This window comes from Sapajus apella, unplaced genomic scaffold (assembly GCF_009761245.1).
Source record: "Sapajus apella isolate SASKATOON/1434 unplaced genomic scaffold, GSC_monkey_1.0 scaffold2, whole genome shotgun sequence".
NCBI lineage: Eukaryota > Metazoa > Chordata > Mammalia > Primates > Cebidae > Sapajus > Sapajus apella.
The window spans coordinates 26,982,474-26,998,989 of NW_022436942.1; the positions used below are offsets into that span (position 1 = coordinate 26,982,474).

The window sequence follows — 16,516 nt, forward strand, 5'->3', positions numbered from 1 at the left end:
GCTGGAGTGCAATGGCGCGATCTCGGCTCACCACAACCTCCGCCTCCCGGGTTCAGGCAATTCTCCTGCCCCAGCCTCCTGAGTCGCTGGGATTACAGGCACGCGCCACCATGCCCAGCTAATTTTTTGTAGTTTTAGTAGAGACGGGGTTTCACCATGTTGACCAGGATGGTCTCGATCTCTTGACCTCGTGATCCACCCGCCTCGGCCTCCCACAGTGCTGGGATTACAGGCTTGAGCCACCGTGCCCGGCCAGAGATAGGGTTTTTACTCTGTTGGTGAGACTGGTCTTGAGCTCCTGACCTCCAGTGATCCACTCATCTCAGCCTCCCAAAGTGCTGCGATTACAAGCATGAGCCACCACACTTGGCCCTAATTTTGTTGATTTCTTTTTCTTACACTATCACAGAATATTTTCAATATTATATTAACAGCAACAGTGCTGGAGCAACCTTGACTTGTAGGAAACCATCTGAAGCTTCTATTCAAAAGAGTAACTTTTTTCTCTGTTTTTGTGAAACAATTTTAAACTTATAGAACATTTACAAGAATACACATAGCATTTTTTCTCAACCATTTGAGAGCAAATTAACAATATATTGCCTCAAATATTTCAGTGTGCATTTCTTTTTATTAATTAAAAAAAATTTTTTTTTGAGAGGGAGTCTTTGTTGCCCAGGCTGGAATGCAGGGGTGTGATCTTGGCTTACCCCACCCTCCACCTCCTGGGTTCAAGTGATTCTCCTGTCTCAGCCTCTTGAGTAGCTGAGATTACAGGCAGCCGCCACCATGCCCAACTAATTTTTGTATTTTTAGTAGAGACAGGGGTTTCACCATGTTGGCCAGGCTGGTCTCGAATTCCTGACCTCAAGTGATCTGTGCCTTGGCTTCCCAAAGTGCTGGGATTACAGGCGTGAGCCACTGAGCCTAGCTCAACTCTGATACATTCTGACCACCTAACCCTCAGGCCCTGGAATGGTTAACTTCAGGCGTCAACTTGACTGGATTGAGAGATGCCTAGAAGGCTGGTGAAGGATTGTTTGTGCATATATCTGTACAGATGTTACAGAGGAGATTGGCTGTGAGGCCTTGAATTGAGAGAAGAAGACACGCCTTCAGCGTGGGTGGGTATCATCCAACTGCTTGGGGTGGGTTTGGACAAACAGGCAGAAGTGGGGGATTTCTCAAACTCCCCCTCCAGAGCAATCTGCTTTTTCTTCTCCTGCCCTTGGACAACAGACTCCAGGTTCTTCAGCTTTTAGACTTTGGGACTTGCACCAGCGGCCTCTCAGGGTTTTTTAGGCCTTTGGCCTCCGACAAGGGGGTTGTACTGTTGGCTTCCCTGGGCTCTGAAGCTTCTGGAGTTGGACTGAGCCATGCTACCAGGTTCTCTGGTTCTCCGGCCTGAAAAGAGCGTATCATGGGATTTTGCCTCTGTGATCATGTGGCCAATTCCCTAATAAATCCCCTTTCATGTATCCAGTTGGTTATGTCTCTCTGAAGAACCTTAATACAGAACCAATTCAAGTTTCACCAGTTTTCTCTGTGATGTCCTTTATAGAAAAAGGATCTAGTCTAGATTCATGTGTTGCATTTAGTTGTCATATCTCTTTAGCCTTCTTCAGTATAAAACAGTTCTTCAGGCTAACGCTCTTTTCGGCCTTAGCCCACCTGCACCCACGTGAATTAAAAATAAAAATTAAAAAAAAAAACAGTTCTTCATTTTTTACTTTCATAACCTCACATTTTGAGGATTACAGGCCACTTATTTTGTAGAATTTCCCTCTGTTTGGGTTTGTCTGATGTTTTCTTTTTTTCTTTTTTTTTTTTTTTTTTAGACAGAGTTTCGCTCTTGTTACCCAGGCTGGAGTGCAATGGCGCGATCTCGGCTCACCGCAACCTCCGCCTCCTGGGTTCAGGCAATTCTCCTGCCTCAGCCTCCTGAGTAGCTGGGATTACAGGCACGCGCCACCATGCCCAGCTAATGTTTTGTATTTTTAGTAGAGACGGGGTTTCACCGTGTTGACCAGGATGGTCTCGATCTCTTGATCTCGTGATCCACCCGCCTCGGCCTCCCAAAGTGCTGGGATTACAGGCTTGAGCCACCGCGCCCGGCCTGATGTTTTCTTATGATTAGACTCATGGTATAATCTTTGTCAGGACTGTCACAGAAGTTAGGCTGTTTTCTTCCTACTGCATCCTATCAGGTGGCTCCTGTTTCAATGTGTCCTGTTACTTTGATTATTTGATTCAAGTGGTATCTGCCACTCAGGTGTGGTGGCTTACAACTGTATACACTGCACTTTGGGAGGCTGAGGCAGGAGGATCACTTGAGCCCAGACTGCAGGTGAGGAACAAAAGCTGAGAATGAATGGATAGAGGTAGAAAACCCAGAAAGGCTTACTGATGCCATAAGAGTGAGAGCCAGAAAAATGACTTGAGACAAAGGGAGAACACCGCCAAGGCAACCGCCAAGGCTCCTCCCCTCAGGCACCCCACACGCACATCCACAGACACAAATGCACTGGAGAGTTAGTTTTCTCTTGACAGCATTTTATTTGATTAAAACATGAAACTCAGACCCTGGCTCACTCACTTCTCATGGGATCGTGGCTGGAGGAGATTTGTCCTGGGGGAGTCATTGACTTCTTATCGGGACATGAAAGGGAAAGCACATAGGTCACATCAAGTGTCAGGGAAGGGAGAGGCCCAGCAACTGCTGGCCGGGTAGGGCTTGGCCATTAGCCAGGAGAGGGATGCCTGATACCACCTTTTAGACACATGCAGAGGGAGAGGAGACTGATTCAGGAGTGGCCTTAGGGTTTGGGCTTAGCATAGGCCTAGGGCAGAGTCAAGGCCCTGGACCAAGAGGTTCAGTAACTGTGGGCAGAAGACTTGTCCAGCTCACTGCGCTGCTCCTTCTGGGACTCTGTCACCACCTGCTGAGGACAGGGCACATGATCGGCACAAGCCATGCAGCGCCACCCTCCATCCTCCTCCTTTGGATCATACAGCCCCACTCCCTGGGTAACCAGCAAAGGCGCCTGTCTATCCATCCACCTCCTCTCTCTCCTCCTCTGCCTCTCGCCAAGAACTACCCATCCCAAGTAAGATCAGGGGCAGCCAGGCTGGGGCTCAGAAACAATATGGGAAATGATGGAGTCCTGGGATTAGGGGACCTGCCTCACCTCCCCATCCCGGGTCTCAATGGTCTTGATCAGAACCGTCTTCCGGCTGTGGCTGTCTTGGGGAGGCTCCACCTCAGGCACTGGAGAAAGTAGGATGAGGGGTACAAGGGGGAAAGCTTGGGAATCTCTCCTCTTAGGCTCCCACTCCCACCCCTGAGGGAAGGGGAGGGGCGGAGTTCGAGGAGTAGGGGCGGGTGCAGGCCAGGACCCAGAAGTTCCGTGGAGAGAATAGATCCCTGAGGTGAGCCAGAGCAGGAGCCCGAGGAGGGCAGAAGTGGACAGGGAGAGGTACAGGCTGCAAGCCAGACGTGGAGGACTCACCAGTCGTTTTTATACTTAAGGAGGCAAAAGAATGGACGGGCACGGAGATCCTGCAGGCGAAGCAACTTGTCAGCGCCCCTGCCCAGGCCCCGCCCTGCCCCGCCCAGTCCTTGCCTCTCCCTGCCCCGCCCTAGCATCCCCGCCCTCACCGGCTCTCCTCGCCCTCAAGCAGCTTGCGGTAGGTGGCGATCTCGATGTCCAGGGCCATCTTGACGTTGAGGAGCTCCTGGTACTCCCGCAGGTGCCGCGCCATCTCCTCCTTTAGCTGTCGCAGCTCCTCCTCGAGCCGCGCAGCGCCCGCCTGGTAGCCCCCAGCCTCCAGGGCGAACTGCTCCTCCAGCTCCCTCAACTGCCTGAGCAGGGCCTCGTTCTGGGGTAGGGGAATGGAAGGGGCCAGTTGAGGAACATTTCATCGTCCGCTCCCCAGGCCCAGGCGCGCAGCTTCGTACTCACCGTGCCGCGCAGCCCGTCCACCTCGCATGTTAGACTCTGGATCTGGCGTCGGGACTCGTTCATCTCCTGCTTGGCCTGGCGCAGGGCCTCGTGGTTCCGGTTGGCAGCGTCGGATAGGTCCGCGTACTGCGAAGTGGGGTAACCCAGGCTTGAGCCGGCTAGGTCGCGACACCACCCCATCGCCCTGCCTCGCAGGCTCTCCTGGCGCTCTCACCTTGGACTTGTACCACTCCTCCGCCTCCTGCAGGTTCTTCGCAGCGATGCTCTCGTACTGCGCCCGGATGTCCCTCAGCGCTGCCGTCAGCTCCGGCTTCACCGTGGCTTCCACCTCCACCTGCTGCACCTGCTGGCTCTCCACGCTCACCTGCAGGTCTCGCAGCTCCTACGGCCGTGAGCGGGCAGAGGATGGACAGTGGGACACATCCACGCAGGCCGCGCAGAAAAGAGAAGAAACGCTTGAACGAACAGAAGGAGGCGCCAGGGAAGGCGGGGAGGGGCACAGCCCTGCGCCCCCGCGGGCACAAGACACGAGGACCCGTTTCGGAGGTACAGCCCCGCAGCCCGCCGCCAGGTGGCGCAAGGGTGGGAGTCTAACCACCTGTAGACTGGGGTGGAGAGACTGCGTCTACGCAGCGAACCTCACGGATCCCCAGGGCGATGCCTCCGCTCCGCCCGCCAGCTCCAGCGAGACCACCCCGCAGCCTCAGAAGCCTCCCCTGATACCGGGCCCACCTACCTCCTCGTGCAGCTTCTTGAGGAACTCAATCTCATCCATCAGAGACTCAATCTTGCGCTCTAGTTCCAGGCGGGACAGAGTGGCGTCGTCCACATCCTTCGAGGGGTGGCAGTGGAGGTTCAAGAGAAGTTAGGGGCTGTGCAGGCCAAGGAAGAACCGGGCCTTCCCTGCCTGCCTCGGAAGGGGTCTGGTTGCCCCCTCTCCCTGCGCCCACTGATGTCACCTCTGGATACTGAGGTCAGGGGGTAGGGGTGGGGAGGCTGAACTCGAAGTGGGGTTGGGGCTCACCTTGCGGAAGAGCACGAGGTTGTGCTCCGCGTCCTCCCGCTTGCGTGTCTCCTCCTCCAACCTGACGGGAAGCGTGTGCAGAAGCTGAACTGCGGGGTCGCCCAGCTCGCACCCCAGACTGCGCCCCACCCCCTCCCGGGATCCGGTCAGAGGCTGTTGCTGCTGCCCAGGACTCTAAATGGAGGGCTGAGGCTGCCTGATGGAATTGCACCACTTTCTCTCTAACGGGCTGGGAGCTGAAAAGGAGGTTCCCTCATTACTAAGGGGAAGCATAGATACCCACTTCTCTCACCTCCCCAGACACTAAGAGCAAAGTGGGGGGGGGCACTTAGAGCCCACGAGTAAGGATGCTGCCCGCACACACCTGGGTTGGTAAGGAAGGGGATCCACACCCTTGGGCTGCTGATGGAGAGGGGAAGGGAGGGGAGAGAAGAGCAGCCGCCCCGACGGCCGCAGCCCAGCCCTGCCCCCTGACCTCTGCTTGAGCGCTGCCAGGTCCTCCGCCAGCCCGTCGCGCTCCACCTGCACCCGGTCACGCTCGCGGCCCAACAGCTCGAGCTCTCGCCGCAGCTCGCGCAGTTCCTGCTGGCACAACTGGTCCGCGCGCGCCGGCTCCTGGCCCCGGGCTTGGCTCAGCTCCCCTCGTAGGGCCGCGTTTTGCTGCTCCAGAAAACGCACCTTCTCAATGAAGTTGGCGAAGCGGTCATTGAGCTCCTGCAGCTCCTGCTTCTCGTTGCTGCGCGTGGCCAGGAACTCCTGGTTGAGGGCCTCGGCCATGGAGAAGTCGAGGCGCTCCGAGGGCAGGCGCAGGAGGGCGCCCGCTCCCGCCCGGGGGCCACGGAAGCTGCCCAGGCGCACCGAGGAGCTTGGGGACGCGGAGCCCAGCAGGCGGCTGCTGGAGAAGCGGGAGCTGGACGAGTAGGAGAAGGCCCCGGGGGATAGCGAGGGCGGTGGCCCGAAGGTGCGGCGGTATGAGGTGGAGCTGAAGCCGGCCCGGAGGCCCGCGGGGTGGTGGCTCATTGCGGCCGAGGATGGGCAGTCTCCGTTCGCTGAGCTAGGCCGGGGGCTGGGAAGGAGCCGCAGACCGCTGCGAGGCGGCTTTATAGCCCTGCGGTCTCTGGGGGGGCACGGGCAGCTCCTCCCACTGGCCTGATGGCCCGCTGGAGGGGGGTTGTGTGGGGAGGGGGATGCCCCACCCCTGCGGAACAGCAGGAGCGCCTTCCCCTCCCTTCCCTGGTTGCAGGCCTCTGCCCACTTGATTGCCCCCTGTTGCCGCTGGGGTGGGGGTCACTACCTCCCAACAAGCACTCAAAGCTAGAACCTAGGGCGGGAGGGTCTGATTTGAACTAGGGTCCCTGGAAATTGCGGGGTAGGAGGACCGGAAGTGAAAGGGCAGGCTTCTGGCACAGGAGTAGGGAGGCCAGCTGGAGGGAGAGCTGCCCTGGCTTAGGCACCATAGCTGGTGCCTTGACTTGCCCCCTGAAAGCCAGCCTCTGTTTTCACCTGCTGTCAGCTATCCCTCCTTTACCACACCCAGAGAGGAATAGGAGGCAGGAGCTCAGAGGCAGGGTGGGCTGGGAAAGAGCTACTCTCCCTAATCCCCAGGGCCCTGTGAAGGGCTGGTGCTTGGCGCCAGCTCTGTTGCTAATGGACTGACCAGCCCCCTCCCCCTCTTCTGAACACGGCCCAGCAGAGGTTGTCTGCTGATGTTTCAGCATTAAAGACACAGCCCCCAAACCTAGACCTTCCTCTCAACGAGCCCCAATGAGGTGGGTACATCATAGGCGGATGAGTGTGGCTGGACCCAGCTCTGGTTCCCACTTGGGAGGGTCTGCCCTATGCCAGAGGCTGGGCTGAGTGGGCCTCTTGTATTCGGTCCAGATTTACTGGATCCTCCCTCCCCCCAACCCCACACCAACTGCTGCTCAGTCATGGGCTTTACGGGAACCAGAGTGATTCCTGAGGTGGGAAGGGGAGGGGGCTGAGGGGTGGATAGATTGGTAGGAGCCAGTTTCCAGTATTGATGAGTTGCAGGTACCAGGGATAGGTGGGGCTGGATGGGGAAGAGATGGAGAAAGAGAAGGTGCCCACCCCCAGCAGTCTGAAAGAGAGAGAAGGCCCCAGAACGGGTCCACAAACCTGTGCACACAAACGGATGCATACACATAGCCTTGTATACCTATGTGCACACATGTTACATATACACAAATACACAATCACACACCCCACCATACCCTCCCCTACCCCAGAGTTATTGGGAAGGCTGATATCTGGCCTTTGTACGTCAAACAGCTTCCAGAATGCAAGCACAGGCTGCCCAGGAGTAGACGGAGGCAGCTCAGATGGTCTGCAGGAGCCGCGTTGCGGAGGTCTGCTGGGTTTGCCAGGAACCACAGGGCTTGGGCTGCTGCTGCTCCGGGGACTCCAGCACTCTCCTAGAGAGGGTCTGCCTCAGATAGGACCTCAGGACAAGAGAGTGTGTCTGGGAAGCAGGTTTGAGGCTCCAGGCTGGATATCTGGCTGGGGGTGAGGAGGGCTGCTCCCTGGCCGGCCAGCTCCTCAGTGTTTCAGGGCAGCGGTCCCCTCCCCCCTTTGTCTGTCCTCTGAGAAGGGCCAGGGCCAACGCCCTGCTCTGGTCCCTACCGCCTTCATCTCCTCTCCAGGCCCCTCCTTCCTTCCGGGCCATTAGTCTCTCCCTGCACAGCTGCCAGTTCCTTCTCCTTGGTGGGTCTGGTTTGGTTGCCAGGGGAGTGGGAAGCGGGAGGGAGGGAGAGATGGGACAGTACGCATAAATGAGAGCTTGGCCTCCCCTAACTCCTGGGAATGGGGAGGAGTAGGGCTCCACCTGGGATAGGGCTGGAAGGCTTGGCGGATGTGAGGAGGGGGCTAGGGAAGCCTTGGTGCTTTCTGCCGCAGCCCCGGGCATTGAGCCCCATCCATCCCGGACTCAGCCCCACCCTCCAGGAGCAGGGAGCCTGCGCTGCACAGGGAGAGGCAGGCAAGGCCTGAGGAGGACCAGCTCAGGCCCTGTCTACAGGGAGCTGGTGGGGGATCCAGGCCTCTGAGAGTAGAGGCTGTTGGGGCTGGGCTGGTCCTGGGGAGTTCCAGTTGGAGTTCCTGTCCCCACACTGCTTAAGCAGTCTGTGGGCCACCTACATGCCTCGGTGGGGAGGGGACAGAGGGCTGCCGCAGCAGGGCTCTGGAGCTGTGGATCGGGCCTGGTGGGGAACTGCAAGACAGAAGAGGCTCCTCCCCTCACGCAGAAGGAGCAGGCCAGAGACTCCCCGCATAGCAAAGGTAGGCAAAGAGTCTGGGTTAAGAGCCAGGCTCTGGCATCCAACCGCCACACTTCCCATCTGATCCACCACTCTCTGTTGTAGATTTTTTTTTTTTTTATTGATTTTGAGACGGAGTTTTGCTCTTGTTACCCAGGCTGGAGTGCAATGGCATGATCTTGGCTCACTGCAACCTCCGCCTCCTGGGTTCAGGCAATTCTCCTGCCTCAGCCTCCTGAGTAGCTGGGGTTACAGGCACGCGCCACCATGCCCAGCTAATTTTTTGTATTTTTAGTAGAGATGGGGTTTCACCATGTTAACCAGGATGGTCTCGATCTCTTGACCTCGTGATCCACCCACCTTGGCCTCCCAAAGTGCTGGGATTACAGGCATGAGCCACCGAGCCCAGCCCCTCTGTTGTAGAATTTAGGTGTTGCTACGTCCCTTCACGTCCCTCAGGAAAAGGGAGATAAAAAGGTAGCTTCTACCTCATAGTGTTGTTGGAAAGACTAAGGGAATAAATAAATACATGTGAAGTGCTTAGGACACACATCTTAAAGCCTGAAGCTGGTTTTATTATTACTATTGTTATTATTAACCTCTGGAGTGATACTGTCAGCCCCAAGAGCAGCGAGGATCTGGGCTTCTTTTGATCTGTGCCCCAGGTGGCTGAGAGCAGTGATGGACCCAAGGCAGAAGAAGCCGAGTCCTCTGTGGCCTCATCCTCTCCTGGTGGACCGGGACCTGCAGACAGCGCAGGTTCCATCATGGCTGCTCAACTTAATTAGCTGTGTGCTTTGGGTTTTCTGAGTGACTTAACCTCCGTTCACCCCATTTTCTTTATACACAGATGGGGATGCTAATAACAGTACTTACCAAAAAAATAATAATAATAATAGTACTTACCTCATGGTGTGGGAGGATTAAACGAGTTACCCTCCGTGAAGCACTTAGTGTTTGGCACCTAGTACGTGCTGCAGAAGTATTTGCCAGTATTCTCATTGCCCCTCCTTCTCCTGCCTCCCTTGACTGTTCTGATGAAGGCTGGAAGAGAAACGACGATTATATGTGTTCAGGGGTTTGCAGGGAAGGTGAGCCATGACATTTAGGTTACTGGCAAGAGTGCTGTTATATGCCAAGCTGTAGACTCAAAGCTGGATTAGGAGGGCATTAGGTAAGACATGGGAGAGTAAAGAGATCCGTGGCTGGCCAAAGAACGGTGATAGCACAAAGACATGCCAGCTGGGTGCGGTGGTTCATGCCTATAATCCCAGCACATTGGGAGGCTGAGGTGGGCAAATCACGAAGTCAGAAGATCAAGACCATCCTGGCTAACATGTCTGGTGAAACCCTGTCTCTACTAACATGTCTGGTGAAACCTTGTCTCTACTAAAAATACAAAAAATTAGCTGGCTGTGGTGCCACACACCTGTAGTCCCAGTTACTCGGGAGGCTGAGGCAGGAGAATTGCTTGAACCCAGGAGGTAGAGGTTACAGTGAGCCGAGATCCCACCACTGCACTCCAGCCTGGGTGACAGAGCAAGACTCCCTCTCAAAAAAACAAACAAACAAAAAAAAAAACTTGCAACTGTCAGCTGGGGTCTCCTTGCCTCTCAAGGTCTAGGATTGACCCAAACCTCCACTCCAGGCCAGGCAAGGTTACTCACACCTGTAATCCTGGCACTTTGGGAGGCCAAGGTGAGCAGATCGCTTGATCCTAGAAGTTCAAGACCAGCCTGGGCAACATGACGAAACCCCATCTCTACAAAACATACACAGAAATTAGCCAGGCATGGTGGCATGCACCTGTAGTCCCAGTTGCTTGGGAGACTGAGGTGGGAGTATCACCTGAGCCCAGGAGGTCAAGGCTGCTGTCAGCCGTGACTGCACCACTGGACTCCAGACACAGTGACCAAGTGAGACCCTGTCTCTAAATAAATAACCAAAATAAAATTTAAAAAAGCTTCAGGCTTTTTTCCACTCCACATACTGAGTGAAGTCCAATGTCCTCTCCAGGATTCCTTTGCCTTCCCAGCTTTATTTATTTTATTTTTATTTTTGAGATGAGGTCTCTGTCACCCACATTGGAATGCAGTGGCACAATCTCAGCTCACTGCAACATCCGCCTCCCAGGCTCAAACTCTCCTCCTGCCTCAGTCCCGGAATAGAGCACACCACCACCCCTGGCTGATTTTTTGTATTTTTGGTAGAGATGGGGTTTCACTATGTTGCCCAGGCTGATCTCAAACTACTGAGCTCAGGCAATCCACCCACCTCGGCCTCCCAAAGTGCTGGATTATAGGTGTGAGCCATTGTGCACGGCCTCAGCTTTTTGTTTGTTTTCTTTTTTTTTTTTTTTTTTGAGACTGAGTCTCACTCCATCCCCAGGCTGGAGTGCAGTGGCATGCCCTTGGCTCACTGTAATCTCCACCTCCTGGGTTCAAGCAATTCCCCAGCCTCAGCTTCCTGAGTAGCTGGGACTACAGGCTGGCACCACCATACCTGGCAAATTTTTTGTATTTTAGTAGAGACAGGGTTTCAACATGTTGGCCAGGATGGTCTCAATCACTGGCCTTGTGGTCCACCTGCCTCAGCCTCCAAAAGTGCTGGGATTACAGGCATGAGCCACCACACCCAGCCTCTAGCTTTATTTTTGTTCCTGGCTCCAAGTCCCTGCTGCCCCTGAATTGCCTGACTTTATAGTTGCTCTTGTGATGTCCCAGATGTGGAACTCAGCACTGTTCCGTGGTTCCTGTGGTCCCATTTCCCCATCACTTAGGTAGGACCCAAGGTTCAGAGGGACCAAGTTGCTTGTCTGAACTTGCACTGTGAGCTAGTGGTGGTTTTCTCTCTGAGAGGGCACATCCTGGTTGATCAGGCCCTGGGTGGCCCTGCTGGCATTCTGTGCTCTGCGCCTGCGGGACCCAAGGTGAGCCTCAGCTGGAAGGGATCCAGCACCCACTTTTGAAGGTAGACTCTCCCAGCCCAGGTTGGCTGCAGGGTCCCCACTGACAGAGTGGCTTGACCAGAGTAGAACTCCTTCCCATTATCTCCACTGTTCCCAGTTGGGGAGCACTGTGGGCATCTCTGCCCACTCATCCCTTCTCTCACTGTATCACATAATAATGGCCACCTCTTGTTATGTCTAACACATTTAATCACTCCTACTCCTCACAGTAACCCTGTGACATAGGTACTATTACTATTCCCACTTCACAGTTGAAGAAACTGAGGCACAGAGAGATTAAGCAATTTGCCTAAGGTCCCACAGCTTATAACTAGTAATCTGTTTATATCTCTGACTCTGACTCCCCGCTTTCTGACAATATGATCTTGGGGCAGCGATCAGATCTTACTCATCTTTTTTTTCCGTGGTATCTGGGGAGGGACCTAGGTCAACCATATGTGTGTGAGGCACCTGAAAAATCTCGTTTGGTGGCCCCTAAAATAAAGTGAGGTGTGTTGCTGCCACCTTCTGGTCAGAAGTCAGAATAACATGCTGACAGGTTCAGCCTGCATCTACGTTAAGTTCAAAACTCAAGGATCCAGGAACACTGGAATTTGGGAAATACTTCAAAATTTATTGTGACCTCTTTTTGTTGTTTGTTTAAAGATGATATTTATCCAAGGGGATGTAAAATAGAGTCAGAGAAGCACTGGTATTAGGAGTTTGGAGCCCCTATTCCATTCTTCCTCTGGGTTCTAGGAGCCTCCTCTGTTCCTCCAGAAGCCAAAAGACAGGGCAGGAAGACAAAATCTTTCCTCAACTGCCTGCCATTCTCTGCTATGCCCACAATCTCCAGTTCCACCCTCTCTGTAAAATCACATCTCCATCTGCCTGCCTGAACTTTCAGCCAGCCACTCCTCAGCTGGAGAATGGGAAAGAAAGGGCTGTGCCAGCGAGCCACACTCGGAGGGCAGATGCTCAGTGACCTGCTCAAGGTGTGGCCTAGGCAGCTGCCCGAGGGTCACTCAGGCCGTGGAAAGGCAGACTCCTGGGTCCCACCCAGATCTTCCAAATCTTTAGAACGTGCATTTTGATAAATGCCCTAACGATTTTTAAGTATTCCTGGATTAAGATACTTTTCTTTAAATTGTCCACCTTTTACTCCATTTTATTTTGAAAAACAATCAAACCCAGGACGACATTGAGAGAATGCTGCTATGAACACCAATGTACCCGTCTCTTGGATTTACCAGTTATCACTATTTTGCCACAATTCCTCTGGCAGTGTCAGAAGTCATCGTATTTAATCTCTGAATACTTTAGCATGTATTGCCAAGAATAAAGACATTTTCCTCCATAACCACAGTAGGATTAGCCCACTAAAGACATTTAACATTAATCTGCCTTTGTTTTATTCATGTAAAAAAATTTTTGGCCCAGCACAGTGGCTCACGCCAGTAATCCCCAGCACTTTGGGAGGCCAAGGTGGGTGGATCACGAGGTCAGGAGTTCAAGACCAGCCTGGGCAAGATGATGAAACCCTGTCTCTACTAAAAATACAAAATTTAGCCTGGCATGGTGGTGGATGCCTGTAATCCCAGCTACTTTATTCTGGAGGCTGAAGCAGAGAATTGCTTGAACCCGGGAGGTGGAGGTTGCGGTGAGCTGAGATCATACCACTGCACTCCAGCCTCAGTGACAGGGCAAGAGTCCATCTCAAAAAAAAAAAAAAATTTAAACTAACAAAAAAGAAATTTAACACCGATAAAACGATATTATCTAATACACAGCCCATATTCAAATTCCCTCAATTGCCCCAATAACATTCTTTGTAGCTATTTCCAGGCAATCTAGGATTTGAAAATCATGAATTGTATTCAGTCATCACCTGAGCAGAGGGGTAAGGCTGGGATGAGCTTGGCATGTTTGAGGAATTAGAGAAAGGTCAGTGAGGCTGGCACAAGGCAGATGAGAGAAGAGAGTGGGAAAGGTGAGGTTAGAGGCATGGGAAGGAGTCACAGATCACAGAACTTTTAAAATCAGAGTAAATAGCTGATTTTAAATGCAATGAAAATCCATTGGAGGATTTGAAACAGGGAATGACTTAATCTGATTTATGATTTTAAAAGGTCAATCTGAAGACAATTTCAGAGTTGTGACATTCTATAAGACAACTACTCCTAGACTCTTTAAAAAGTTAATGTCGGCCTGGCGCTGTGGCTCATGCCTGTAATCCTAGCACTTTGGGAGGCTGAGGTGAACAGATCATTTGAGATCAGGAGTTGGAGAACAGCCTGACCAACATGGTGAAACCTCATCTATATTAAAAATATGAAAAAATTAGTCAGGTGTGGTGAGGGGGGCGGGGCGCACCTGTAATCCCAGCTTCTTTGGAGGCTGAGACAGGAGAATTGCTTGAACCCAGGAGGCAGAGGTTGCAGCAAGCCAAGATTGCACAACTGCACTCCAGCCTGAGCAACAGAACGAGATTCCGTCTCAAAAAAAAAAAAAAAAATTAATGTCAAGGGCAGGTGCCTGTAATCCCAGCACTTGGGAGGCCAAAGCAGGTGGATTACCTGAGGTCAGGAGTTTGAGAGCAGCCTGGCCAACATGGCGAAACCCTGTCTCCACTAAAAATATGAAAAAGTTAATGTCAAGAAAAGAAAACTGGAAAAAAGGAATCCTCCTAACTCATCATCCAGAGTAGCTGGGACTGTAGGTGCGTACCACAGTGCCGGGGTAATTTTTAAATTTTGTGTAGAGACAGGGTCTCACTATGTTGCCAGGCTGATCTTGAATTCCTAGCCTCCAGCAATCCTCCCTCCTCAGCCTCACAAAGTGCTGGGATTACAGCGAAAGCCACCATGCCTGGTCACTGTTTCTTTTTATTTATGGTTTGAGTTTGGCCAAGGCACGGGGGAAGACTGGAAGGAAAAACCAGATCTGTTTTGTGGACCAGGAACTGCAGGTGGAATAAGGCAACATACAAGGAAAGGAAGAGGGGACAGGATCTTCACTCACCCAAGGCAAGGCTTGCACTGGCACAGGAGTTCTGCAAATTCAAAAGGGCCTTAATTTTGTTTTTCTTTTTTTTTTTTTTTTTTGAGACGGAGTCTCACTCTGTCACCACGCTGGAGTGCAGTGACGTGATGTTGGCTCACTGCAACCTCCACCTCCCGGGCTCAAGTGATTCTCCTACCTCAGCCTCCCAAGTAGCTGGGACTACAGGCACGCATCACTGTGCCCAGTTAATTTTTATATTTTTAGTAGAGTTGGGGTTTTACCACGTTAGCCTCTTGATCTTCTGATCCACCTGTCTTGGCCTCCCAAAGTGCTGGGATTACAGGCGTGAGCTACCATTCCCAGCTGAGCCTTAATATTTTTTAACCTGAATAAAAGCAGGTATGATGTTCCTGGTGGGCTTGAAATAAAAAATAAAAAAATAAAAAAGCAGGGCCTTCATATTTTTATTATTAATTCTTTTATTACAAATTTCTGGCCAGGCATAGTGGCTCATACCTGTAATCCCAGCACTTTGGGAGTCTCAGGAAGGTGAATTGCTTGAGTCCAGGAGTTTGAGACTAGCCTGGGAAACAAGGTGAAACCCTGTCAACAAGGTGAAACCCTGTTTATTTCTTTCTCTCTCTTTCTTTCTCTCTTTTTCTTTCTTTCTCTTTCTTTCCTTCCTTCCTTCCTTCCTTCTCTCTTTCTTTCTTTCTTTTTTCTTTTTTTTTAATTTTTTTTTTTTTTAAGAGATGGGGTGTCACCATGTTGGCCAGGCTGGTCTCGAACTCCTGACCTCAGGTGATCCACCCATCTCAGCCTCCCAAAGTGTTGGGATTACAGGCGTAAGCCACTGCGCCCGGCCCTTTCTTTCTTTTTTGAGACAGAATCTCACTCTGTAGCCCAGACTGCAGTGCAGTACAATGGTTTGATCTTGGCTCACTGCAACCTCTACCTCCTTGGTTCAAGTGATTCTACTGCCTCACCCTCCTGAGTAGCTGGGATTACAGGCACATGCCACCATATCTGGTAGAGATGGGGTTTCACCATGTTGACCAGGCTGGTCTCAAACTCCTGACCTCCAGTGATCTGCTCACCTCAACCTCCCAAAGTGCTGGGATTACAGGCGTGAGCCACCATGCCCAGCCAAAACCCTGTTTCTATTACAAAAAAAGAAGAGGAAGAAGGAGAATGAGGAGGAGGAAGAAGAAGAAAATGTAGAAAAAAATTCTTTTTTTTTTCTGAGACAGGGTCTTGCTCTGTCACCCAGGTTGGAGTGCAATGGTGCGATCATGGCTCACTGCCTCCTGGGCTCAGTTCAAGCCCTCTTACCTCAGCCTCTGGAGTAGCTGGTGTTATAGTGAACCCCAAGCTTTTCTTCAAAGAATCACTATGTCAGTATGTTCAGCTCTCTTATTCTTTAATTCTCTATTTTAAAGTTTAACTTCTTATAATTCCAGTAAACAACCTTCTCCACCAGTTCTAATCAGTAGTTCACATCTGTTCCCCTGGCCCCTGGCTCCGTCCTGACTCATCCCGGTCACCTGCTCCGGTCACCTGCTCTGGTCACCTTCATTGACTTAGGTCACCCCTGGCTACCTGCTCCGACCCACCCATAACCGTCTTTCCTGCCAAAACACCTGCCCTGCCACTCTAGCTCGGACCCCTGCTCTCTTTAAAATAGCCAGTTGGGATTAGTCTAGCTTGTGTGGTCTAACCCTAGCCAATAGGGGAACGACAGCAGTAGAGACAACCTCTGTCAGGCATAAGTACCCCTCTCCCCTTGTCCAAGCGTGCAGCCACCATTGCTCCATCCATTAGCTGCACCCTTCTATAGAAGTGAATTGCCTTGATGAGAGGATTTATTGTCAAGTGCTATTTCTTTTGAGGCATCGACATTTTACTCATAACACTGGGCCCACAGACGCATGCCACTACACCTGGCTGCTTCTATTTTTTTTTTTTTTTTAGAGACAGGTATTGCTCTGTTGCCCAGGCTGGTCTCAAACTCCTGACCTCAAGGGGGGTTTGCCCACCTCAGCCTCCGAAAGTGCTGGGATCACAGACACGAGCCACTGCGCCCAGCAGAAAATAAAGAAAAAATTTATTTATTTATTTATCTTGAAACGGAGTTTCGCTCTCGTTACCCAGGCTGGAGTGCAATGGCGCGATCTCGGCTCACCACAAGCTCCGCCTTCTGGGTTCAGGCAATTCTCCTGCCTCAGCGTCCTGAGTAGCTGGGATTACAGGCACGCGCCACCATGCCCAGCCAATGTTTTGTATTTTTTTTTTTTTTTTTTTTTTT

General features: G+C 52.2%; 1 protein-coding gene and 1 long non-coding RNA gene across 3 annotated transcripts in view; both read right to left on the reverse strand.

Moving 5' to 3' along the window:
* Positions 1 to 2,520: 2,520 nt before the first annotated feature.
* On the reverse strand, positions 2,521 to 6,259 carry PRPH (peripherin). 2 transcript variants are annotated; one of them, XM_032294527.1, is made up of 9 exons: positions 5,462 to 6,259; positions 4,987 to 5,047; positions 4,699 to 4,794; positions 4,177 to 4,344; positions 3,963 to 4,088; positions 3,659 to 3,879; positions 3,510 to 3,559; positions 3,189 to 3,268; positions 2,521 to 2,942 (listed from the first exon to the last, which is right to left on the reverse strand). In XM_032294527.1, the coding sequence occupies exons 1-9, from the start codon at positions 6,004 to 6,006 to the stop codon at positions 2,874 to 2,876; spliced, it is 1,416 nt and encodes a 471-aa protein (XP_032150418.1). In that variant the 5' UTR covers positions 6,007 to 6,259; the 3' UTR covers positions 2,521 to 2,873. The 2 variants fall into 2 exon arrangements, with proteins under 2 accessions (XP_032150418.1, XP_032150424.1); XM_032294533.1 differs by having other exon boundaries at positions 2,521 to 2,939; positions 5,462 to 6,258.
* Positions 6,260 to 6,971: 712 nt separating this feature from the next.
* LOC116562356 overlaps positions 6,972 to 16,516 on the reverse strand; it is a 14,653-nt gene continuing 5,108 nt past the window's right edge. Inside the window, exons 2-3 of the long non-coding RNA XR_004273892.1 lie at positions 9,168 to 9,305; positions 6,972 to 7,716 (exon numbers count right to left, since the gene is read on the reverse strand). This is a non-coding gene — a long non-coding RNA (uncharacterized LOC116562356). The remainder of the gene's footprint in view (positions 7,717 to 9,167; positions 9,306 to 16,516) is intronic.

What these genes read in the sequence shown, in the direction of transcription:
- PRPH (XM_032294527.1), bottom strand. Translation starts at nt 6,006, where the DNA reads ATGAGCCACCACCCCGCGGGCCTCCGGGCCGGCTTCAGCTCCACCTCA. An exon ending in AGGAGTGGTACAAGTCCAAG is followed by an intron (nt 4,089 to 4,176) that starts GTGAGAGCGCCA and finishes CCCACTTCGCAG; the next exon opens with TACGCGGACCTATCCGACGC. An exon ending in CTTAAGTATAAAAACGACTG is followed by an intron (nt 3,269 to 3,509) that starts GTGAGTCCTCCA and finishes TACTTTCTCCAG; the next exon opens with TGCCTGAGGTGGAGCCTCCC.